We start from the raw sequence: 27,483 nt of genomic DNA, 5'->3' as shown, positions 1-27,483 counted from the left end.
AAAAGCCCATCACTTATAATTAGCACATGTCAAGTACTTACAAAAAATTCCCCTAAAGCCCACTGATCGTTGATCAATTCTTTTGAACGTTGTCCCTATTTTTCTAGGATGGAAATCTACCAAACATTTAGAGCTCAAGTTGCATTAAAAACAAATTGAGTAACAATTTGAAAATGTAATTTTTCTTCAGAACGTCCACTGAGAAGCTACAAAATGAAGACATTACAATTTATTTTCAAACATTTAAGGTAACATCTTCATAATATATAAAATGTAGGCTTACAGCACAAACCATAAGTGATAAAGTAAGATGACTGCTTTCAAAGCCACTTCACACAAAGGATAATTCAACAGCTGCCCAGCATCAGCAAACAAATTCAGTCTACAGAAAGACTACATCACCATTTAGTGCATACAACTTAAATTATTCTAGCGTGTAATACTTTAATTGTGTAAAACAAAGCTGATGTCTAACACACAAAAGATTTTCTTGCAAGCATTGTACCACAAGTAATTTTCATGCTACCATTGATGGATGACAAGTGATCAGCATGCTTTTAGAATTTAAACGTTTGTGCTGGGGGGAGGGTGAGGGGGCGGTGGTGTGGTATTGGAGAGGGTGTGGAAGTGCCACTTAAGTGAGAACGTGGACATCGTAATCTTAGTCCTTAGATGAGTTTCATGGTATGTTCTGAAATTAATACCACATTTGTTCTAAATCTATAGACAGAAATATGTAGCTTAACAAGCTCCCTTTAGTTCCGGTACCCTGAAATTACTAAAATAATTTCACTGAAGTGGTTGTAAGATGCATGATCACCAAGTTGCTATTAAATGTTGTGGGGCAAATTTGGTAAAACTTCCCATGTAGCATACAGAAAGTCCACCCAGATAGCAAAATGTTTGATATTGTGCAACCTGTTTATAAGACCTAACCAAAAGTTGTAGGAGCAGAAGCAGATCATTCAGCCCAGTGTCTACTCTACTATTCAGTGAGATCATGCTAATCTGATAAGCCTTACCTTCACTTATCCACCTTTTTGCTATGATCCCTGATTCTCTTACCAAATAAAAATCAGCCTCGATCAGACTAAATGACCTATCCTTGCCAGCCCTCTGCAGCAATCAATTCTACACATTCACTGCCCTCCAAGAAGAAATTCTTCCTTTATCTCAGTCTTAAAAGTGAGGCCATTTATTCAGAGATTATGACCTCTGGTCCTAGGATCTCCCACATGGGGAAACAACCTCCCTACATATGTTGTGTCAAGCTTCTTAGAATTTTGTATATTTCACTAAGGTCACCTACCATGTTTTTAAATTCCAAGGAGTATAGGCCCATCCTCATCAACTTCTCCTCAGAAGATGGACCCTCCATAGTCACCAGCCTGGAGAGTCTTCTCTGGACTGCCTCCATGCATGATATATCTGAACTCTGGTAAGAGGCCTAAACAGTTTAAAGCATTCCAGTTGTGGTGGTAGTACCTTGTATCGTTTTAGCAAAAACTTCATTATTTTTATAGTCTATTCAAATTAAAGAATAAAATTCCATTTGCCTTACCTCCTACCAAATATAATTAGATACTAGTTTTTTGTGATTCATGCACAAGAACTCCCAATTTCCTCTGTTCTGCTTTCTGCAGTGTTTCAACATTTAAATAATATTCACTCTTCCACTCTCCCTGCCAAAGTATATGACCTCCATTTTCCTACATTACAATCCTCTGCAAAGTCTTTTTTAAACCCACTCACCTAACTTGTTCATCTCTCTGCAACTCTGTTCATGTTCAACATAACATGCCTATTGTACATTCACATTCCTTATCCAAGTCACTAATACATATTGCAAATACTCGTGGTCCCAACGCTCATCCCTGTGGCACTCCACTAGTTGCAGGTTATCATCCTGGAAATACCTCCCCTATCCCAACTCAGTCTTCGATTAGTCCATCCTCTATCCATGCTAATATACCACCATCAATCTATGGGCTCTTATTAAGCGGCATAATGGGTATCTCAGCAAACACTTTCTGGAAATCTAAATGTATTTAAATTCACTGCTTCTCCTCTTTCTATCCAGCCAGCTATCACCTCAAAAGAATTCTAGATTTTTCAGACATGATTTCCTCTTCATAAAGCCAAACTCACTCTATTTGATCATGTCACATATTTCTAAATGCTCTGCTACTAAATCCCTTATTTGAACATTTTCCCAGTGACAAGCATTAAGCTAACAGGCCTAAAGTTACATTTTTTGCCACCTCTTTTTAAATAAAGATGTTACATTAGCAGTTTTTTTTTAAATCCTCTGGAACTTTCCCAGAATCTAAGAATTTTTGGAAGACTGCTACGAGTGCATCTCTGAGCTATTTCTTTTAATCTCTTAGGCTCCCATTCAGTCCAGGGTGACTTCCCAGGCTTTAGGCCCAATTGTTTCTACAGCACTTCTTCCACTAGTGATGGCTACTGCATTTACGTCCTCTCCTTCTTTTGCACTTAATCACCCACAACTAATAAACAGAGCCTGTTGTCTCCACAAAGTGAAAATTTCAGGTATATTTTATGCATGGCCAAAAAAAAAGGCCAACGTAAATATTACATTCATGCAAAATTAACAAAAACACTTCACTGTTTCCAGAATGAGACAGTAAGAATTGCCAATGCTGGAGTCAGAGATAACACAGTGTGGAGCTGGAGGAACACAGGCCAGGCAGCATCAGAGGAGCAGGAAAGCTGACGTTTCGGTCTGAACCCTTCTCCAGTAATGGGGGAGGGCAAGGGGGTTCTGAAATAAAGACAGAGAGGAGAGTTGAGGCTGGGAAAGGTAGGTGGGATAGTGATAGGTCAGTGTAGGTAGGCAGTGGGGGGATTGGCCAGTGAGGTGGGAGGAGCGGATAGGTGGGGGACAACATGGACAGGTCAAGGAAGTGAGGATAAGAGGGGTTGGGGAAGGTAGGTGGGATGGCAATAGGTGATTGCAGGTAGACAGTGGTGAGGATTGGTCGGTGAAGTAGGAGGAGCTGATAGTTGGGAGAGAAGACAGCAGGTCAAGGAGGCAGGGATGAGAGGGAGGGTTGGCCATGGGAAGAGGCCAGGGTTGGGAAGGGTTTGAAGCTAGTGAAGTCCACATTGAGATCATTGGGTGTAGGCTCACAAGGCGGAATATGAGGTGCTGCTCCTCTAGTTTCCAGGTAGTGTCATTGTGAGGAGGACCAGTATGGAGATGTCATCCAGGGAGTGGGAGGGGAAGTGGAAATGATTCGCAACTGATAGGTGCTGTCATTTGTTGCAAACTGAGCGCTGGTGCTCTACAAAGTGGTCTCCGAGCCTCTGCTTGGTCTCATCAATGTAGAGGAGGCCACATTAGGAGCAGCGGATGCAATAGACCACATTAGCGGATGTGCAGGTGAACATCTGCCTGACGTGGAAGGTTATTTTGGGCCTTGGGATGGAGGTGAGGGGGGAGGTGTAGGGGCAGGTAATTACTAGAGGTGTAGTACTTCCTGCGGTTGCACGGAATGGTGGGGCTAGTAGGGAGTGTGAAGCAGACGAGGTAGTCATGTAGAAAGCGGTCCCTACAGAAGGCAGATAGGAGCGGGGAGGGAAATATATCCTTCATTGTGGGGTCAGATTGCAGGTGGTCGAAGTGGCAGAGAATGATGCGTTGAATCCGGGGATTAATGGAGTAATACATGACCACAAGGGGATTTTGTCTTTGTTTTTGTTGTGGGCAACAGGGTGTGAGGGCAGAGATGCAGGAAATGCAACAGATGAGGTTGAGAGCATTTTCAGCCACTGAAAGGGAAAAGTTGAAGTCTTTGAAATAAGAGGACATCCAGGATGTTCAGGAGTGGAACGCCTCAACTGGGGAGCAGATGCGGCGGAATCAACTTTACTAATACCTTTCACCCCAATCTCAAGTTCACCTGGACCATGTCTGATATCTCTCTCTCCTTCCTGGTCTTCTGTCTCATCTCTAGTGACAACCTCAAAAGTGATATCTATTTCAAGCCCATCGACCCCCCCCACAGCTACCTAGACTACACCTCCTCTCAATTACCTTCCTGCAAGAATGCAATTCTCTACTCCCAATTCCTCTGCCTCTGTCACACGTGCTCCCAAGATGAGGCATTCCACTCCCGAACACCCCAGATGTCCTCGCATTTCAAGGACCGCAACTTCCCCCTCCCAGTGGTCGAAAATGCTCTTGACCTCATCTCTTGCATTTCCCGCACCTCTGCCCTCACTCTCCCTCCCCGCAACAAAAACAAAGACAGAATCCCCCGTGTCTTCACATATCACCCCACAAACCTCTGGATTCAACATATCATTTTCCGCCACCTGCAATCTGACCCCACAACGAAGGATATTTTTTCCTCCTCAACCTCATCTACCTTCCGTAGGGACTGCTCTCTCCACAACTCCCTCATCCGCTCCACAAACCCCACTAGCCCCTCCACCCCGGGCATCTTTCCCTGCAACCGCAGCAAGTACTGCACCTACCCCTACACCTCCCCCTCACCTCCATCTGAGGACCCAAAATAACCTTCCACATCAGACCAATGTTCACCTGCACATCTCCTAATATGGTCCATTGCATCTACTGCTCCCGATGTGGCCTCCTCTAAATCGAAGAGACCAAGTGGAGGCTCGGAGGCCACTTTGTACAGCAACTGCTCTCGGTTTGCAACAAATGATAACACTTGCCAGTCGGAAACCACTCCAGCTTCCCCCCTCCCAATCCCAGGATGACATGTCCATCCTGGGCCTCCTCCAGTGTCACAATGACACTACCTGGAAACTAGAGGAGTAGCACCTCATATTCCGCCTTGTGAGCCTACAATCCAATGATCTCAACGTGGACTTCACTAGCTTCAAATACTTCCCAATCCCGGCATCATCCCATGACCAACCCTCCCTCTCATCCCCGCCTCCATGACCTGCTGTCTTCTCTCCCACCTATCAGCTCCTCCTACCTCACCGACTAATCCTCACCACTGGCTACCTGCACTCACCTATCGCCACCCCACCTACCTTCCCCAGCCCCCTCATCCCCGCCTCCTTGACCTGTCCATGTTCTCTCCCAGCTATCCGCTCCTCCCACCTCACTGATCAAACCGCACCACTGCCTACCTGCACTGACCTATCACTATCCCACCTACCTTCCCCAGCCCCACCCCTCCTCTCTTTATTTATTTCAGAGCCTCCTTCCCCCTACCCCATTTCTGAAGAAGAGTCCCAACCCAAAACGTCAGCGTTCCTTCTCCTCTGATGCTGCCTGGCCTGCTGTGTTCCTCCAGCTCCGCACGGTGTTATCACTGTTTCCAAAATAATGGTATTTGATATGTAACCTCTACACCCCAAAAGATAGGACAACAGTATATTCTTGAGTTTAGAAAACAATTACTCAGGTTTTGCAGCAGGAAGAAGATAAGTCTGTCAACACTCAACAACATCACAATGTGAAATAAACAGCAATTACCAATATCTATGATAATGGGAACTGCAGATACACGTGCAGTTAAACATAAAAATCAGGAGTTGCTGTTTTATTTTTCGCTACACCTATACATTAGGGACAGACTACATTGAAAAACATGAAAAGCATAGCGTTGCTGTGCATTCTAACCACACACTAAAACTGAAAAATGTTAGGGTTTCCATATTCAAGAGAAAGTGAGCATTTCACTTCTATGGCACTGAAAAATGACTTTAACAAATATGGAGTGTCAGTCCTGCAGACTTTGTTTATTGACAGTGTTTTTTAAACCTCAGTTAAATACTTTAAAACATTTCTATGCCTCTTACCTCTCAACCTCATCTTTCTTTTAACAGCTACAGAGAAGATTTTCCCCATGCATAAATGTACCAGATGCCCTGTAGACTATACTGTTCTGATCCCAACTGATACTATTACAGGATAAGTCAGACCGCAGACCAAAGTGTGTCGTGATAGTCTATATTTCGATTTGTTTAGGTTTCTATTCGGTCATCTTTCACTGAAACATAAGGGCTCAATGTTGCAGATTTAAGTTCAACAATAAAAGTGAAGTTTATTAAGCAGAAGAAATGAAGATAAAATGGAACAAATCAATATGCCTTTAACGATTTTGAGAAACAAGGTAGAAATATAATCCCACAAATTCCTCATCATTCCCTTGACAATATCCAAAAACAACCCTTGTATAGTACTCAAACCAAAGGCAAAAACCTGTCTACACCTCAATAGGTTCATAGAGTTCCACAGCACGGAAACAGACTCTTTAGTCCATATGCTTATGTTTCACAAATTTGATACCCTTTCCCTGGGTCTTTCACACACCCAAATTTAAACATTCTCAGTTTCAAATGACCTTTTCAGGGCATGATCAAAACCTACCTGATCTGGGATTGTCACTAAAGTCCTTACTCCAAAGTAATCTAGTTTTACCATATTTGCCCCTTCTTAAGAGTACAGCTATATCCATCTAAGGACTTCTGCAGAATTACCAAACTGAAACCCAAAGAGCACACACTTCCCCAAGCTATGGTTATTTTCCTTAAGCTTCAACAAAGTTTCAGAATTTTCTCATGAAACAGCGCACAATTGTTACCGTCCACATTAGCAAACCCTCTTAATATAAACAAAAACTCATTAGTTCTGAAAACCACTTCCTCAAGCTGTTTCAAAATAAATTAACTTGTGATTTAGTTAGCCAAGATAATGATTACGTGTTCAGACACACAGAAAACCCCCACATCACTAATTCAAATGCAAAAATCCAAATTTAAATGAACAATATTACAAACATATAAGCCTTAAGCTACATCAGAATCGTAATGACTGTAAATCGATGCTCAAAACTCCACAAAAAGACTGCTTGCAAATGCAAGCTGACTGCTTTTAGCATCTTCTTTTCTAATTCAACTAAGTCCCCTCTTGCTCCCCATCACCAAGTCCAATAGCCTCACACTGGGTCAAGCAATGGTGGGTCACATTCTTACAGTGCTGCAATCCATGAGGTGAAAGTAGCCCTTTAATTCTGTTAGGTACAGTGACTTTTTGCCATTGTTTCAACTAAGATAGTGGGAAACATGGAGTTGATGATATTTCCATAAGTGCTAAACAAATGCAAGAGCTGCTGCCAAAAACAACTATCTTCTGTAGCTATTAGATGTTACAGTCATAGTACATTTGTGATACAGGGAGTGAACGCTTTAGCCCGTGAATAAGATATTAAGTAAGAAGACTGCTTTGCACTGAAAGCTATCTAGTTTCTTGGTGTTGTTGCAATTCCACCTATCCAAGCAAAGTATAGTTTCGTGGTCCTGGCAGTAGTCATGGGACTGGTACAATCATGGCTCTGGTTACTAGTGATGCTCCAAATACTGGGGATAGCAATTCAACAATGGTAATGTAACTGAATAGCAAGGAGAGGTAATTAGGCTCTCTCTTGATGAAGCTAGTCATTGCCTGACTCAGATGTTCCTCAATTCAAACATTCCATGACAGCTGAATAATACTCCATGGAGATTTCTCTTTTCATCTCAACTCCCTTCTTTCACCCCACTTCCTTTTCCTCCTATCCTATTCCAGTCTCCTTACATTCAGCGCTCAACACCAATTTATAGTGCAGCATTTAAGCAATATGTAACATTTGAAGTGATTTACTATGGAATTAAATAATTCATGTTGCTTGCAATTTCTTTTAAAAAAAACATTAATTATCTAATGGTACCCATTTCTCTGGGAAGTGTTGCTGTGATAAACAATTTGAATGTTAAAGGTGCCATTCTGTGGCACATACTAAACACTATTTTTGTACCCAGAACATCACAGAAGATCATAAATCATTGAAAATATTCTAAAACCTTCTTCTCCTGATAAAAACTGAGATGTACTGTCTTAAATGAAACTATAAAGAAAATTAAGACTCAAAACATTACAAATTCAATTTCATGACTCAAAGTATCATCCACTCAGATTTTCCACATGTTTTAATAAATTTAATAGATTCCATGAACGCCTACCAAAAGCTGATAATCTATTGGATATTGTATGTCTGAAGCATTTCAGTTGCTCTGAATTTTAATAGGAATAAAACAACACAGATGCTGGAAATCTGAAATAAAACCTAAAGTGCTGGAGGAACTCAACAGCATCAGTGGCCAGAAAAATAGTCATCATTTCAAGTCCAGAATGACTCTTAAATCACAACTCTGTTTCTCTCTCCACAGATGCTGCCAGTGCTGCTGACTTTTTCCAATGCTTTGTTTTACTGCATCTAGAGATTTTGTAATCCGAGCATCTATAATGTGCATAAATTCTCAATATGCATCAGCACCACTTCTCCAAGTGGGATTTCCTTTGTTGCTGGCTTTTCTTATTAGCAGTTTTCCTCTCTTCCAAGGTATTACGAACAAAGTCAGATTTTAAAACTTTAAAAAATTTCTCATCTGTTTTAAATGGACAACCCCTTATTTCTAAAATTGGTCTAAACTGGTCTATGTCACAAGTTGAAAATCATCTTAGCACCTTTCGTTCTTTTAAAATCCAATGGATACAAATCCAGCCAGTCTGACCTTACCTTTCTTCATTGGCACCAACTCCTGCACTGCACTTAGAATTTCAGAGATCATTTGACAAAGTTCCACATAAAAGATTATTTCACAAAACAGAAACTCATGGTATGGGGGTTACATAGCACTGGCAGAATATTGGCTTACTGTTAGAAAACAGAATATGCATAAGGGGCTCTTTTCCAGCTTGTCAAGAAGTAAGAAGTAGAGTTCCACATGGGTCTATGCTGGACACCCAACTTATTACAATTTCTATCAATGAGTTAAGTAACAGGATAAAAGGCACAGCATTTCAATTTGTTAATGTCACAATGGTAGATAGGTAGGTAGGTAGACACGTCGGGAAGGATGACACAACAAGGATGCAGACCGACATAGATAGGTTGAATGAGTGGACAGAAATCTGCCAGATGGGTATGGTGTGGGAAACATGAAGTTGTTCAATTTGGCAAGAACAACAAAAGAACGGAGAACTACTCAATGGCGAACGACTGCAGAATTTCAAGGTGCAGTGTGTTTGGGTGCTCTGGTTAATAAGTCAGATGTAGTTAGTATACTTGAACAGCATAATCAAGAAAGCTAATATGATGCTATGGAATATTATTGGAGGAAGTGAACAAGTAAGCAAGCATATGTTATGCTTTTGTTAAACAGGCATTGGTGAGACTACATCATATATACCGTATGCAATTTTAGTCTCCTGATTGAAGGGAGAACACAAATGCATTGGAGGTGGTCTTCTACTGATCTTCAACACTGCTTTCCAGCATTTAAGCCGCATTGCTTGAAATATTGAAAAGTCAAAATCAGCGTCAATCTTAGTGAACGACTCCATAGCAGAGCGGCACAGTGGCTCATTGCTGCCTCACAGCGCTAGGGACCCGGGTTCAATTCCACCCTTGGGCAACTGTGTGGAGTTTGCACGTTCTCCCAGTGTCTGTGTGGGTTTCCTCCGGATACTCTGGTTTCCTCCCACAGACCAAAGATGTGCAGGTTAGGTGGACTGGCCATGCTAAATTGCCTGTACGTTCAGGGATATGTAGCTTAGGGGGATAGGTCTGGGTGGGATGCTCCAAGGGTTGGCGGGAATTGTTGGGCCGAAGGGCCTGTTTCCACACCGTAGAGATTCTATGATCTTCTCTGGGGGAGAGAGACCTACAAAGATGCAGCATCCTCTCTGATAAAATTGCTCCTCATTGCAGTCCAAAATTCCTCCTTCTGACACTGTGGCCTCAGGCTCTAGATCACCCAAACAAGACAATCTCCTGCCTGTATTTTACCCTGTAAATATGTGAAGTCAGCAGGTACAGACTATATTTATAGAGGCAAGGAATGAAGGTAGAATATAGACTTAAGAAATAATGTTACCAATGACATTGCTAGTAATAATGAATTACATTTGCAGCTATACATACTTGTAAGGTGAAAGATTGCATCACATGCACTGATGTGAGAGAGGAAGGCATTTCCAAGACCTTGACCAGCGTGGGCACCCTTCACAAGTCCTGCGATGTCAACCACATTAAGAAATGCTGGTACTTTACTGCAAAAGTTAATTAATAATGTTAAAATTTCCTGCCATCTATACATCAGGCTCAAATCAAAAATGCTACATTAAATCTAACGCATCAAATCTATATATATTTAAAATATTTTCTAATACAAGTCATAGAACTCACACAAGGTCAATGGGTGCTGTAGAAGAGAGAGAATGAGAAAGTCAGCAAGCAAGAAGAAACGGAAGCCAAGGACAAGAGACAGATAGGGTAGTGAAATACACTTACCAGTTATATTGTCAGCAAGTGTGATTATGAATTTCTCCACTACAGTTTCACAAATAGCAACAAGATGGGTGACTAGTTAGGCTATTTGTGTTAGTTATGAAATAAATGATAACAAAACACCAGAATAATTTTGCTGCTCTAATTTACATTGTGTCTGCTGAGTGGTCAGATTGTTTTGTACGACATTCAATTATGCATATTACTTTAACACTGCAGTAAGTGTTGACCTTGGTCACACTGTCAAGTTTTTAGCGCAGGGCTTGAAGCTACAACTAACTTGCTCTAGTAGCAAAGTTGAGTTGCTATCATAATGTTGTGCTGCACGTGATTCCACCTTGTGCTGCCTTGTGAAATGAACACAGATTGTTGATCGCCTCAAACTCTTACATTCATCTCATTCATGTCAATGCTGCTCCTCCTGCTTCTCATCTCTGAAGTCCCTTGTTCACATTGAAATTTCACAAAGAGGATGCATCAAGCAAAGTGTTGGAGAGCTAGAAGTTGGACAAAAACAAGGATCATTGACAAGGTGAGTCATAAAGCCAGACAGCTTGCATGCCAGATAACTGGTAGCATGGGGGTTGGGTTTGGGAGCAAAAAGACTTAGAGGTTGGGTCTTCCACAATGTTCCTCAGGTGAAAATCTCTAGTTGAGGTACTAAGTTTGCAGACAACACAAAGATGGATGGAATTGTGGATAGCGTAGAAGGATACAGTAGGATGTAGATAGTTGCAGATATGGGCAGAAAAATGGCAGATGGAGGTTAATCCATATAAGTATGAGGTGCTGCTCTTTGGAAGATTAATTGTCAAGGACAAGTATACAGTTAAGGTCAGCACCCTGAACAGCACTCATGTACAACAGGATCGTGGGGTTCAAGTCCATAGTTCCCTGAAAGTATAAGTACACAGGGTGGTAAAAAAGCCTATGTCATGCTTGCCTTTATTGGTCGGGGTATTGAGTACAAGAGTCAGGCTGCCATGTTGCAGCTTTACAAGACCTTGGTTAAGCCACAAAGAATTGTGTTCAATTCTGGTCACCTCATTACAAGAAGAATATTGAGTTTGAGGAGGAGGTGCAGAAGAGGTTTACCAGTATGCTGGCTGGGCTAGAAAGTACGAATTACAACAGAAGGCTAGAAAAACTAGGTTTGTTATCTTTTGAGCAGTGGAGGCTAAGGGGAGACTGAACAGAAGTTGATAAAATTATAAGATGTACAGGCAGGGTTGGCAGTCAGAATCTTTTTCTGCTGAAATACCTAATTCTAGCAGGCATGCATTTCAGTTGGGAGGGGGAAAGTTCAAAGTGGCAAGTAGTGTTACACAGTGAGCGGTATATACCTGGAACATACTACCGGGGTGGTGATGGGGATGGATATGATTGGGGCATTTAAGGGGTTTTTAGATAAGCACATGAATATGCATGGAATGGAGGGACAACGATCCTGGGCAAACAGAAGGAGTTAGTTTAATTTGGCATTATGTTCGGCACAACATCGTGGGCCAAAGGACCCATTCCTGTGCTGTACTGTTCCATGTTCTAACCAAGAAGATCAGGATGTGTGGCATGAGTGACATCCAGAAAGGACAACTGGCAGCAAGTAGGGGACCAAATAGAAAGTTACATTGTTTGTATTACCATTAATTTTTAGAAGTATATAAATATATTTCATTTGCCAATATGGGAATTTAGCGAAGAATTTCAACTCACAGGATATAATGGTTTTGAAAAATCTTAATTAGGATGATCCTACTGGATCCAAGCACAGCTTTTACATTGGCTTTAACAGGAAGATATTATTCATAGGAACAAAGGAGGCCATCCAGCCTGTTCAGACTGCCATGTCATTCAATGTGATTATGGCTTATCGCATACCAATGCCTTTTGCTCAATCCATCCACAAACTTGTAAGCCACTGGTAATAAGAATAAATCTACTATTGCTACCTTACACATAATCAAATGCAGAGCTTCAACAACCCTCTTTGGCAGAGAATTCCAAAGGTTCACACAACCATGAGTAAAAAAGAATTTTCCTCAACTTGGGCATCTCCCTTATTTTTAACATCGTTCCCCAGTTCTTGATTTCATAACCAGAGGAAACATCTTACCTGCACCTACCCTGTCTGCCCCTTTTAGTATTTTGCAAGTTTCAATGAGATCACCTCTCATTCTTCAAAACTAGAGAACACAGATTTAGTTTGCCCAATCTCTCTCTGCAGGACAGTCCCACTATTTTGCAAACAAGTTGAATGAACTTTTGCCCTCCCTCTTTGGCAATAACAACTTCCTGAGATAAGCTGCCAAAACTGCTCCGTATGTGGTCGGTCTAGTCACTTGCCATACAACTGAAGTAAGAGTCTACTTATCCTCTACTCCAATCACCTTGAGATAACGGCAAACATTCCACTAGCCTGCCTAATAGTTTGCTGTTCCTGAATGCCTGCCTACAGTGACTCATTGACAAGGGCACCTAGGTCCCCTTGCACATCTACACTTTCCAATCTCTGATTGCTTAAGAAATACTCTATACGTATGTTCTTCCTACTAAAGTGGATAATCTTTATTTTTCGATTTAATATTCCAATTAGCATGTTCTAGCCCATTCAGTATGTCAGTCAAAATCAACATCATCTTCTAGCTTTGCTTTGTATCATTCACATATTTAAAAATATTGATCCCCAATTCCAAATCATCAATATATATTGCAACAAGCTGAAGCCACACATGCTAATCCTTACAGCACCCCACAAGTCTCAGCCTGCCAATTTGAGATATATTTATTCCCATATTCTCTTTTCTGTGTCTTAGTAGATCATTGATTCATGCCAGTATATTGCCTCACATCCTGTATGCTTTAATTTTTCTAACCAGTGTCTAGGAGACTTATCAAAAGCCTTTTAAAATCTAACTGTACCATGTCTACCGGAGTTCCTTTAACCAATTTTGTTTGTAACATATTCAAAAAACTCCAAGTTCATCAAACATAATTTCCCATTCACAAATCCATGCTGATTGTATCCAAATCATTATCAATCAGCTGTCTATTTATCCCATCATTTATAACAGATTGTAGAATCTTCCTTACTACTGGTATAATTAGCCATTTTTCAATTCTCTGGGACCTTCTCTGACTAGTGATTCCTGAAAGTTAGTCACGTCTCTACAATCTCATCCCATGTCTTTTTAATCACTTTAGCTATCTCCTTCAGAATGCTGGGGTGTAGCCTATCTCGCCGGGTGGGCACAAAAATGACAATCAAGTTTTTTTTTCACAATTATGTATTGAGAATTGATTTAGGTTACTCTACTAAACAAAAAAACAATGTTATCTATTGTGATTATTTACTACTTCTTTACTTTTTAGTAATTATTTACCATTGAAGTAGAAGCTTACAGCTAAAATCCCAACTACAACAAACATCATGATTGGCAGAAAATTATAGATTTTATATACTGAACACTAGAAATGATTTAAATTAGTAGTTACCAAGCTGTGGGTAAAGATAGCCCATGGGAACTATCCAGATGGCTTTAGGGGTCACAGGTTCCCCCTCCTCTAAGGGAGTAACGGTGACTATGGGAGGAAATTCTAGTTGGATAGCTGTGGAACCAGTGGCTGCTTGCCATTTTACTCTTGTTTCTCAAAGTCAGAATTAACTTTGTCCTCATCAACCATCAGTGTCAGATTCTCCATGACTGCCTACCAAAAATTCATCATTCCCCTAATTGAGAACAGGTGTAACATTCACAGTTTTACATTCTTCTGGCACCACACCCATATTTAAAGGAATGTAAGATTGCGATCAGAGTATCTGCTATCTTCACTTTTGCTACTCTCAAATATAGGATGCACATATCAGAGCCAAATGACTAACCAATATTTGAATGATGCCTATTAGAGGGGCTCCAAGCCTGTTTGTGAAGAATACAGCAAAACCGGAATATTAATTGCCAGAGTTTACTTATGCACTCGAAACGGTTCCACAATAGTGTTGATTGCCTTTTACATATCTACACATGTAAGTATCCTTTAATGAAGCCAAAATCAAATTTAAACAATCAACTAAGAATAAAACAGCTTATTGAAGCCATTGTAACTTATTAGGGGCTTATAATTGAAGCATCATTTATGGGGGGAAATAATGCACCCAAGCCCCAATTAGCTATAAAAAAAATTTCAAGTACACCAGCAGAAACCATTTATTCCCTTTACCATGGGCACTCAGGCATGAAAGTAACCACATTAGAGAGGTAAGCAGTCAGGAAATACAGTCACCTCCACGGCCTACTTCCTGTAAATATTAATAGCCTCTTCGTCTAGTTCGAGAAGGAGACTTACAAGGAGGTTCTCCACCTTGCCTGTAACCACCCATCCCATCACTAAGTGTTGACACATCCACGTACTGATTTGCAAAAACCTAAACTAACAATCAAAAGTAACACAGCCCATTTTGTGGGAGTGGAGGGCACTGCAACTCTGAAAATCAGAGAATATTTATATTAATATTTAAATTAAGTACCTCATTCCCCACAATGTCCATCAGCATACAATATTAACTCATCCAAATATAATTAATCAACACCCAGAATCCGTTTATCTTATTACCTTCAACTACTGGATATTGAACAACCATTACCAGAACCTAATAGATACTAACAATGCAAGTCACATCAGTAACACATAATCTATAACCTAGAATATAGATCTACTCTTAATAATGGTGGCCAACTGTCAATTGTTGTAAAAATCCATCCTCGGTAATGTCCTTTAGAGAAGAGAACAGCAATGTACTTGACTTCTAACTGCCCTCTAAAATGACCATGCAAGTCACTCAACTGAAGGGAAATTAGGGATTGGCAACAAATACTTACTGTGGCAGAGACATGCACATCAGGATAAAGAAGGAAAAAAGCCTTCTGTTACCCTCTTCCTTATCAGGCTCTCTCTCAAATCTATCAATACTACTTATGTCAATGACTGGATGGGATAAATTCCATATTCTCATCAAATCTATATAAAGATGGTTCCATCAGTGGCTTGCAATTAACGAGATTGCAGAATTTTTTGACCAAGCAAACCAGTCCTTCCCCAGCTGGCCAGGGGCATTATAAAATGGACTCAAGAGGAAAATCAAAAAATTAACTCATTAATCAAATCAACACGGTAATGATTGCACCATGGCTGGAAGGCACATTAATAGGATGCAAATATGTTGGTTTCAATCGGGATCAGAACCCAGAACATAACGACAGAGTTTCTTGAAACGGCCATAAAGTACAGAGACCATCATTGATCTTGTAATAGTCTCAGTTTCAAACCAAAACTCAAGAAGGTCTCCTCCTGTGCTATAATGACTCAACGACTGATGGTCACATGGAATACCATGGTTTCAGGAAAATATCTAGCATGTAAAAATCAAACTCATTACATTTGCTGACAGTAAATACTTACTATAGTTTATTATGCTCAAGATTACCCAGATGTTCTCCCACTGAAACACTTGCATTACTTCATTCCTTAGGACTGGATCCAGCACTGCAAATTTGGGCAAGTAAGTACTGATTAATAATATTCCCCTCTGCACATTAGAAATTATTCTCCCTCCTTGCCCAATCCATTACAATCTCCAAGTCTGTGTTAGGCCAATTAAAATCTCCTATTACTGCTATATTATCTTTACACTTTCTAAAATTTAACACCATTGCAATACTAACCAATTCTGCTCATTCTATCAAATTCCTGCTGTTTCTGCACTACAGTATTCATTTGACACTTGCCTCTCAATGTTTTATTTACTCTGTCCCTGTCTGCACTTATGTCATGATTCCCCTCCACCTGTTGAATTAGCTTAAATTCCACCCCAAAGCATTTAGTATCATTTCCATGTAGACACTGATCCAGCCCGGTTCAAGTGTAACCTATCTGACTTGCAAAGGTCTCGCCTACTCCAGAATCAGTTTCACTATCCCAGAAATCTGGAGTTCTGTCTTCAGCACCACACTTCAACCAAGCATTCATCCCCACTATCTTATTTCTTTAGCAATTGGCACATGGCTCTGGGAGTAATCTAGGAGACTGACAACTTCAAGGCCTTGCTCTTTAAATCAAAGTTTTGGTTAATCAGATGTCAATGTAGATCAGCAAGAACAGGTGTGATGGGTCATTAGTGCTTGCTGCAAGCTAGGTTACAGATAGCAAATCTTCGGATTAGCTTTTTTTCACAAGATTGAGGACATGAATCTGACGAGAAAAGTATCATAAATCAGGAGGTGAAAAGAAAAACATGTTTGGAGTTTCAACAGCAGATGAGCTGAGGCAGCCAATAAAATGAGCAATGTTTGGGAGATGTAAGTAGGCGGTCTTAAGTAGGAGACAGGGTATGAGTTTGGATAATCAGTTCAGCATCAAATAGGAATCAATGGCATGGGAACAAAGCTTAAGGCAGAGTCCAATAAAAATGTTACCAGATCTTCCTATGTTCAACTGAAGACAGACTGCATCACATCTATCATTAGCTGCCAAAATTCAGAACGCTTGCTTAAGGGGCACTGAAGAGGTTGAGAGGGCTAATGAATAGGTAGAGCTGGGTTCATCAGTGAAAATGTAGAACCTAGTAGCTGTCTTTGGATAATGTTGCTTGGAATGATAATAATAGGAATAAGAGGAAAAGGCCAAAATTTAATCATGGGATACTACAGAGTAGGAAGACATTGATGGAGACTCTCTGAATACAATTCAATACGCAAGAGTGGAATTGAGTTAGGGTAGGCCCTCTCAGCAGGACACCGAGGAAAGGCACATAAAAGGATAATTCAATCACCATGAAAAATTCTGCAGACAGGTTGAGGGGAGGGAACAATCCATCATGGTAGCAGTCATACAAGGTTTAACAGGGCCTTGATATAGGCTGTTTCAATATTGTGTCAAAAATAAAAACTTGGTTGAGAAGATAAAATGAAAACTGGCATGGATTTGGAAGGCAAAAACACAGAAATTTAAGGAGTGACAGAGGTTAAGGTGGGTCATTGATAAGGGCAGAGCAATCATTATGTGGTTTTTCAGGTGAGATTGAACATGGCAGTTTTGAATTGGAAGATTACAGTACCAATGGAGATTAAACCATTAACGATGTGAGCTAGCTTTGTGACAGCAAATACACAAGTACTCACACTAGTGTACATGATGTGAAAGAAGAAAAAGATTCAAAGAAACAAGGGAGTCCAAAACAGAGAAGAAGGAGTGATTAAGCAGATCAACAACTGCAGAGATACAAACTTACAAATTAGGAGCAGGAGTAGGCCATTTAGTAAGATCATGCCAGATTCAACTGTGACCTCAAATCCACATTCTGATTAACCTACCTCTGATTACCATTCATCCTCTTGCTTAACCAGGATTTATCTACTTCTTCCTTTAAAATATTCAAGGAGACTGCATCCATCATCTATTAAGAAAATGACAGTTCCAAAAACTCGAACTTTTGATAAAAAATTTTGCCTGATTTGTTTTAAGTGAGCATCCCTAATTTATAAACACTGACCCCCAATTCCAGATTTGCACATAATGGGAAACATCATCACCACATCTACCCCATCAAAAGCCCTCAGGGTCATATACGTTTCAATCAGGTCACTTCTGGTCACCGAAATTCCATTACGTTCAAAACTAGCCAGTCCAACCGTACCTCAAAACAACCTTCTCATTCCAGGCATTAATCCTTCTTGGAATGAACTGCTTTCAATGCATTTACATCCTTTCTTAAATAAGATGACTGATACTGTGCACAGTGCTCCAGCTGCTATCTCACTAGTGCCCTCTATAACTCAAGTATGAGGTCCAAACTCTCGCATTCAATTCCACTCATGATAAATGATAATATTCTGCTAGCTTTCCTAACTACTTGAATCATCAAAAGGTTAGTATGTTGGTCAGCACACAGATCCTTCTACATTTTAGAGCTCTACATCCCTTACCATTTAGATAGCCCTCAGTATTTAGCTAATAATCATGGAGACAATGGCTTAATGGCATTGCCATTAGACTGGTAGTGTAGAGATCTGTAACGTTCTGGAAACCAGAGCTTGAATCCCACCACAGCAGATGGTAGAAACAGAATTCAATAAAAATGTGAAATTACAAATCTAATGACAATCACGAAACCATTGTCAATTTTTATAAATGCCTATGCGATTCACTAATGTCCTTTATGGAAGGAAATTGCCAGCCTTACTTGGTTGGCTCACATATGACTTCAGCCCAATGGTGGTTGACTCTTAACTGTCCTCTGAAATGATCTAATAAGCTGCTCAGCTGTATCCAAAAGGCAAGTCAGAGTGGGTAATAACAGTTGGCCTTGACAACAACAACACCCATCCCACAAGGGAATTTAATACAAATTACTGTGTGTCAAAACAGACAATTTCTCTTTTTCCCACACTATATATCATTTGCAACAACTTTGTCCATCCAACCTATCAATATCATTGTGTAGCATCTTTATGTCTCCTCTCAACTTTCTTTCCTACTTATCTTTATGACATCAACACATTTGATAACCATACCTGCTGTCCTTACAGCTAAGTCATTCATACCGAGTTCCCTGGACGCCACTCATCACATCATTAACCTGAAAAACCCCAATTATGTCTTCCTGTAAGCCAGTCAATCTTATATCCATGCCAATATACTTTTATTTTCTGCAGACAACCTTTGACGTAGTACTTTATCAAATGCCATCTTGAAACCTAAGTATCGTACATTTACCAGTTCCCCTTCATTCACAGCATGTTATCACCTCAAAAAAACTCCAATAGATCAGTCAAATGTGATTTCCCTTTGAGAAAATCATGTTGACTCTGCCCATACCTTGAACGCAGGCAAGTAACTTATAACTTCTTTAATAATGGCTTCTAACTTTTTCTGTGTGTTAACTGTTAAACTAACTGGGCTGTAATTCCCTGCCTTCTACCTTCCTCACAACCCCTTTGAAAAAGGAGATAAATTTAGGATCTTTCAATTTAATGGGACCAACCCCAAATCAAGGGAGTTTCTCTTATTAAATTTTTATATTTCTGGCTAGCTTCCTCCTCAATATTTTCACCCCTAATAATTTTTTTTTACATTCTGTATAATATTCTGACATGCCTCTTGTCTTCGCACAACATTTTATTTTACTTTGTTATATCTTTTAACATTTCTAAATTAACCGTGGAACTTTCATTATCCACTTAAATGCATCCATCATGTATTCTGAAATTTCTGTTGAAATATCTGCCACTGTATCTCCATTGACCTAACCTAATTGCAAATTTACTTTAGTCAGCTCTACTTTCATGCCCTCTTAAAGGGCCTTTCTTTTAAAATAAGATCTCGGGCCAATTCCTCTTACTCTTCAAATGAAGTAAAAATCAATTAAATTATGATTGTTTCTTTGAGATCATTAATTAATCTTACCTCATTGCATAACACCCAATCTCACAGCCTACTCTCTAGCTAGATGCAGAACATGCTGTGCAAAACACTCTGTTTACTCATCTAGGCTACGTCTGACATTTCCAGACTACATGCAGATTAAAATTTCCTATGATTATCACCCCACACAACCATATGATCACTGTTAGGGAGCCTGTACACCATTCTCACAGTGTCTTCTTGCCTTTATGATTTCTCGTGTCCACCCAGTTTCCACAATTATGTTTTGTAAATTTAGACCATCCCTCTCTCTTTTGCTAATACTTTCTTTAACTACAGACACACCCCTCCACCATCTCTAAATTAAACATCCTGTGCCCTTCAGGATTGAGAGCCCACTCCATGACATTCTGCAGTCACGATCTGTAATGGCTACCAAATCATATTTTACTATTTGTACTTTCAGTTCACGTGTTTTGTTTTGAATGTGACATGAATTCAGATGCATAGCCTTTAGTTTCACGCTTATAAACTTTTTTGCAAGTTGTAATCTTAATCATCAGTAGACTGTTAGATTTGTACTCTCTCTCCCTTCTGACACAGTCTGTTTATCATTTCCTATATTCATGTATATTTAATGGAGATCACAGCTAAACAACTGAATGCCTTAAAATATCTGTTCTGAGTGAATTGAGCAAAAGCCAGAGTCTAACAGTAAAGGGAACTGGATATTGAGTAGATGTAAGTGAGCAGAGATGACTGTCGCTCACACCAGTGAGTCCATGAGAGCAGAGATAATGGGAACTGCAGATGCTGGAGATTCCAAGATAATAAAATGTGAGGCTAGATGAACACAGCAGGCCAAGCAGCATCTCAGGAGCACAAAAGCTGACGTTTCGGGCCTAGACCCTTCATCAGAGAGCTCTCTGATGAAGGGTCTAGGCCCGAAACGTCAGCTTTTGTGCTCCTGAGATGCTGCTTGGCCTGCTGTGTTCATCCAGCCTCACATTTTATAGTCCATGAGAGCAGATGGTCAAGGTGATGGCTGTTAAACAGGTTCATACAGTTCATACAGAAGGAGAGAAGTGAATTCAAAGTACAAAGTGCAAGATACTTTGAAATGGGTTTTAAATTAGAGAGGTGAAGTCAGTCATTGTAAAGGTGAGAAAGGAAAACAGTGAAGATATCTTCAAGAAACTTGGAATGATTTTGCGTGAAGGTAGAGGATGAAGGTTCTAAAAGAAACAGAACAGGAGTGAAATAAGGCAAAGTATTTGAAGGAAAAAGTTCCAAAGACACGTTTGGCACAATCTATACTGAACCAGAAATTAAACAACGACCAAATGATATTTTAGTGATATTAAATGAGTTCAAAATTAGGAAAGATATCAGGAAGAATTTCAATGATCTTCAAAACAGTACTTACAAAATGTCTGCACCCTCACTAGAGGCAGCTCAAGCCTTAATTAAAAATTTTAACCAAATGCTTCTGAAAAGGAACTTAAGCCTGCAAACTTTTCAGACTCAAAGACAAGATAGCTACTTCTGAGCTAACACTGGCACTTGGGAAGGCAGCAAGGGTCAACTGGCAACAATGCAGCAGCAGTGAAATCAATAAAAACAGATCAGCCAGCTCAGAAGAGAGTGAAAACCTCTCTGCAGAGGAGTAGAACAAATACCAGAACAGAGGCAATACTCAGTGTCTGTAGAATTTGCTGATGACGTTGAAGGTCACTAGAAAAGTCCAGAACTCAGTGAAAACATATTTTGATTCAGTAAAAGGTAAACTATTACTCACAGCATCAAAATAAATTGGAGAAATAGCAGGTGGTGGGGGATTGGATGTCAGCTCATTTAGCTTTATTAAAACTTGAAATTACAAGTAACATAGCATTTGCAGCAAACAAGTCTTATTCAAAACCCTAGTCCTGACAGCAAAGGAGTCCACGATTGAAGAAGTCAAATGTTGGCAAGCAATGAAAAGAAGGAATAAGTAAGGAGTTGGAAAATATTCTACACATAGGTAAAAAGGAACTTGTAATCTGGACTCAAATGACCAACTAGCTGAGCCAGGGGATCTTTAGTAGTGAAAGAGAGAAGTTTTGGCCCAGCAGGGAGGCAAGTGTTGAACCAAGGCTAATCACAAAGCAAGTTCCAAAGGAAAGCAGTACCGAAAAGAAACTGCCAACATATTTATACAAATGCAACACAATATCAGCCTAATGTGACACTAATCTCCAAACTATGAGGGATGAGAGATGGGCACCAACAGGAACAAAAAGGGAAGAAGTCATATTGGTACTGTAGGACACACATCATAGAACAGTACAGGACCTTTGGCCCACGATGTTGTGCCAACCTAAGATCAAGCTACCCTGCATGTCCTATATTTTACAATCGTCCATGTGCCTATCCAAGAGTTGCTTAAACGTCCCTAATGTAGCTGATTCCACTACCGCCATCAGCAGCACATTCCATGTGCCCATCACTCTCTGTGCAAAGAACCTAACTCTGACATCGCCCCATACCTTCCAACAATCACCTTAAAATTATACCCCCTCATAATAGTCATTTCCACCCTGGGAAAACGTCTCTGGCTATCCACTTTATCTATACCTCTCATTATCTTATACATCTCTATCAGGTCACCTCTCATCCTTCTTTGGTCCAATGAGAAAAGCCCTAGCTCCCTCAACCTTTCCGCATAAGGCCTGCCATCCAGTCCAAACAGCATCCTGGTAAATCTCCCCTGCACTCTCTCTAAAGCTTCCACATCCTCCCAATAATGAGGCGACCAGAACTGAACACATTATTTCAAGTTAATAAAATGTGAGGCTGGATGAACACAGCAGGCCCAGCAGCATCTCAGGAGCACAAAAGCTGATGTTTCGGGCCTAGACCCTCCTGAGATGCTGCTGGGCCTGCTGTGTTCATCCAGCCTCACATTTTATTATCTTGGATTCTCCAGCATCTGCAGTTCCCATTATTTCAAGTGTGGGCTACCCAGGATTTTATGGAGCTGCAGCATAACCTTGCGGCTCTTAAAATCAATTCCCCTGCCAATGAAAGCCAACACTCCAAACGCCTTCTTTACAACCCTATCAACTTGGGTAGCAACTTTCAGGGATCTATCGACAAGGACACCAAGATCCCTCTGTTCCTCCACACTGCCAAAACTCTGCCATTAACCCTGTATTTTACATTCAAATTCATCCTTCCAAAATGAACCACTTCACACTTTTCCAGGCTGAATTCCACATGCCACTTCTTTGCCCAGCTCTGCATGTTGTCGATGTCCTGTTTCAATCTACAACAACCCTCCACACTGTCCACAACTCCACCAACCTTTGTGTCATCAGCAAATTTACTAACCCACGCTTCCACTTTCTCATCCAAGTCATTTATAAAGATCACAAAGAGCAGAGGTCCCAGAACTGATCCCTGCGGAACACCACTGGTCACCAAGCTCCAGGCTGAATACTTTTCATCTACTACCACTCTCAGTCTCTTATTGGATAGTCAGTTCTGTCTCCAGACAGCCAAATTTCCCTGAATCCCATGCTTCCTTACTTTCCGAATGAGCCTACCATGGGGAACTTTATCAAATACCTTGCTAAAATCCATATACACCACATCCACTGCTCTGCCTTCAATCTGTTATTTAACATTCTCCAAGAATTCAATAAGGCTTGAGAGTCATGGCCTGCCCCTCACAAAGCCATGCTATTTCTAATCAAACTGCGCTTTTCCAAATAATCATAAATACTATTTCTCAGAATCCTCTCCAATAATTTGCCCACCACAGAAGAAAGACTGATTGGTCTGTAATTCCCAGGATTATCCCTATTCCCTTTCTGAACAAGGGAATGACATTTGCTACCCTCCAATCATCTGGTACTACTCCAGAGAATACAAAGTTCATCGCCAAAAGCACAGCAATCTCTTACCTCGCTTCCTGTAGTAACCTTGGGTATGTCCTGTCTGGACCAAGAGACTTATCTATCCTCCTGTTTTTCAAAATTTCTAGGACATCATCTTTCCTAACATCACCCTGTTTCACACTGTCCTCACAAACGTCAAGGTCCCTCTCACTGGTGAATACTGAAGCAAAGTATTCATTAAGGACCTCCCCTACCTCCTCCAACTCCACACAAAAGCTTCCTCCACTATCCCTGACTGGCCTTACTCTCACTCTGGCAATTCTCTTGTTCCTCACATAAGTATAGAATGCTTTGGGGTTTTCCTTAATCCTAGCTGTCAAGGCTTTTTCAAACCCCCTTCTAACTCTAAGTCCATTCTTCAGTTCCCTTCTGGCTACGTTGTAGTTCTCCAGAGCACTGTCAGATCCTTGCTTCCTCAACCTTAAATAAGGTTCCTTTTTCCTCTTGACTGGATGGTCTTCATGTCCTATCATCCAAGGTTACTTCACCTTACCAACTCTTCCTTGCCTCAGTGGGACAAACCTCTAATAAAGCCCGAGGCACAGTGTCAACACAAGGCACAGCACTCTTTTTCTGAAGAAGGGTCCCAATCCAAAACATCAGCTTTCCTGTTCCTCTGATGCTGCCTGGCCTGCTGTGTTCCTCCAGCTCTGCACTTTGTTATCTCACACTCACAAGACAATTAGCTCTTTTGGTTGAACCGCTGGTTTATGATACAAAGTGATGCCAACAATATGGGTTCAATTCCCAAACTGGCTGTGGCTATCATGAATGCCCTTCTCAACCTCACCTCCCACCTGAGGGGTGGCCCTCTGATTAAACTGACCAGTAATTGTTTTTCTCTGTCTCATGAGACAGTTGCCTCAGACTATATAGAGTGTCATTTTCATTCCCTAGCACAAACATTCCAAAATCTGAGAACAAAATTCGTATACCATATGAATACAAATAGTGAAATCACATGTACAACTCTGGTGCTTACCATTAATTTTTTACTTATCTTAAATGTAGCTTTCCACATTGTATTCCCAAGTCATCCCAAGTGAATGGTGAGTAGTGACTAATGAACCAGATGAACTACATCAGAAAGGCCAAAAGGGCAGCGCACAGTGGCTCAGTAGTTAGTACTGCTGCCTCATGGCACCAGGGGCCCGGGTATGATTCCATCCTCAGGCTACTGTCTTGGTGGAGTTTGCACATTCTCCACGCATTTGCATGGGTTTCCTCCGGGTGCTCTGGTTTCCTCCCATAGTCCAAAGATGTGCAAGGCTAGGTGCATTGGCCATGCTAAATTGCCCGCAGTGTTCCGGAATGTACAGATTAGGTGAGATGCTCTGAAAGTCGGTGTGGACTTGTTGGGCTGAAGGGCCTGTTTCCACACTGTAGGGATACTATGACTTAACTAAAAAAAAATCAAAATTGACCACGGGACTCTACGAAAGAGTCAGAGCATCTTCAACTACCAAAATCAGATTATTTGATCGTTTATTCTATTTCATTCGAGAGACTTCATTGTGAACAAATTGGTTCTTATTGTTCTGTTTAGGAAGTATATTTCATAAGTAGTTCATTGACTACGGGGTGCTTTCAGATGGAGGTCACTGTTAGGTTCCACCCCAACATTAAATGGAAAACTGTTTTTGTTAATGCTAAAATTGGGAAAAGAAGACATGCCAACTATTTCTAAGTATGACAAGTCCATCTTTGCCAAACTTAAAACTGATTCTAAAGTTGTGGAGTAGATCGGTAGCTCAGGTTGCAGGTGTTGAGGTCGGTTGGCTTGCTGCCCTCACCGCGAAGCATGCTATTAATAAACACATTGAACTCGACCCCATATACATTCTGATACAGAAGTGAGGCAATCCATCACAATGGACCCCAGAGTTTAACAACCAGGTGGGAAAACACACCAATGTTTCATCAGAGGCTGCACTGAGTATGTTACCAAGCACGGTAACGAAACGTCTGCAGAACAACAAACCAGCTCGGCAAGCCAACCAACCTCAGCAAAGCTGATTCCTACTGTACTGACAGGATCTTTTTGCATACCCTTCAAGAATCATCCCTTAAAGCTCCCACAATTCAGAGTGCTCCTATTGTGGATAGAGCAAATATAGCCAGTGTAGGTTAATGAAATTCCTAGTGAGAGTTACTAAATCTGTCAAAAACAAGTAGTGTCAGTGATGATCATGAGGTTGCTGAATAAAGTGAAGAAATTAGAAAATGAACATGGCATTTTACTGTTCTCCAGGGAGAAAAATGTATAGGACACCCATGAGGAAATATTGGGGAGGACGATATTAAATGGGTGAAGTCTTATATAAGCCACGACTATGAAGTCATTATATTAAAACTTTATCATGCAAGCAAGTTCCATAGCTGAATAAGTGCTGCTGATAAAACTTGACATCAATTTACAAATCAGCATTTAAAAGGTACAAATTTCTAATCAATACAATTGTAAGCTTCAAACAGCAAAAAAATTCATAAAACAGGACACAAATTTTTGACTTGTCTTATTATAACATCTTTCTTAAGCTCAGGGCATCTCAAAGTGTCTAAAGCAAATAAAATATGTCAGCAGTTACTGAGGCTACTTCAAAAGTTAAACAAAATAAAAGCTAAAACGTTTTCACCAGTAGATGTCCACAAGGATAATAAAATGTGAGGCTGGATGAACACAGCAGGCCAAGCAGCATCTCAGGAGCACAAAAGCTGACGTTTCGGGCCTAGACCCTTCATCAGAGAGGGGGATGGGGGGAGGGAACTGGAATAAATAGGGAGAGAGGGGGAGGCGGACCGAAGATGGAGAGCAAAGAAGATAGGTGGAGAGGGTGTAGGTGGGGAGGTAGGGAGGGGATAGGTCAGTCCAGGGAAGACGGACAGGTCAAGGAGGTGGGATGAGGTTAGTAGGTAGCTGGGGGTGCGGCTGGGGGTGGGAGGAAGGGATGGGTGAGAGGAAGAACCGGTTAGGGAGGCAGAGACAGGTTGGACTGGTTTTGGGATGCAGTGGGTGGGGGGGAAGAGCTGGGCTGGTTGTGTGGTGCAGTGGGGGGAGGGGATGAACTGGGCTGGTTTAGGGATGCAGTGGGGGAAGGGGAGATTTTGAAACTGGTGAAGTCCACATTGATACCATATGGCTGCAGGGTTCCCAGGCGGAATATGAGTTGCTGTTCCTGCAACCTTCGGGTGGCATCATTGTGGCAGTGCAGGAGGCCCATGATGGACATGTCATCAAGAGAATGGGAGGGGGAGTGGAAATGGTTATCAAGAGAATGGTGATATTCCGCCTGGGAACCCTGCAGCCATATGGTATCAATGTGGACTTCACCAGTTTCAAAATCTCCCCTTCCCCCACTGCATCCCTAAACCAGCCCAGTTCATCCCCTCCCCCCACTGCACCACACAACCAGCCCAGCTCTTCCCCCCCACCCACTGCATCCCAAAACCAGTCCAACCTGTCTCTGCCTCCCTAACCGGTTCTTCCTCTCACCCATCCCTTCCTCCCACCCCCAGCCGCACCCCCAGCTACCTACTAACCTCATCCCACCTCCTTGACCTGTCCGTCTTCCCTGGACTGACCTATCCCCTCCCTACCTCCCCACCTACACCCTCTCCACCTATCTTCTTTGCTCTCCATCTTCGGTCCGCCTCCCCCTCTCTCCCTATTTATTCCAGTTCCCTCCCCCCATCCCCCTCTCTGATGAAGGGTCTAGGCCCGAAACGTCAGCTTTTGTGCTCCTGAGATGCTGCTTGGCCTGCTGTGTTCATCCAGCCTCACATTT

The 27,483-nt window shown here is 41.2% G+C and overlaps 1 protein-coding gene across 3 annotated transcripts in view; it reads right to left on the bottom strand.

Moving 5' to 3' along the window:
• The window catches only part of ola1 (Obg-like ATPase 1), a 203,930-nt gene that overhangs the window by 138,421 nt on the left and 38,026 nt on the right, over positions 1–27,483 (bottom strand). For 2 of the 3 annotated variants that reach the window (XM_048535257.2, XM_048535258.2), the window contains one exon: positions 9,975–10,102. The exons of the other annotated variant lie outside the window; for it this stretch is intronic. In XM_048535257.2, coding sequence (XP_048391214.1) covers positions 9,975–10,102 — 128 coding nt within the window. The remainder of the gene's footprint in view (positions 1–9,974; positions 10,103–27,483) is intronic. 3 annotated transcript variants of the gene reach the window in all.

The sequence above is a fragment of the Stegostoma tigrinum genome, chromosome 7 (genome assembly GCF_030684315.1).
Source record: "Stegostoma tigrinum isolate sSteTig4 chromosome 7, sSteTig4.hap1, whole genome shotgun sequence".
NCBI lineage: Eukaryota > Metazoa > Chordata > Chondrichthyes > Orectolobiformes > Stegostomatidae > Stegostoma > Stegostoma tigrinum.
The sequence above is the reverse complement of the archived record's forward strand: the minus strand, read 5'-3'. Positions and strand labels throughout refer to the sequence as shown.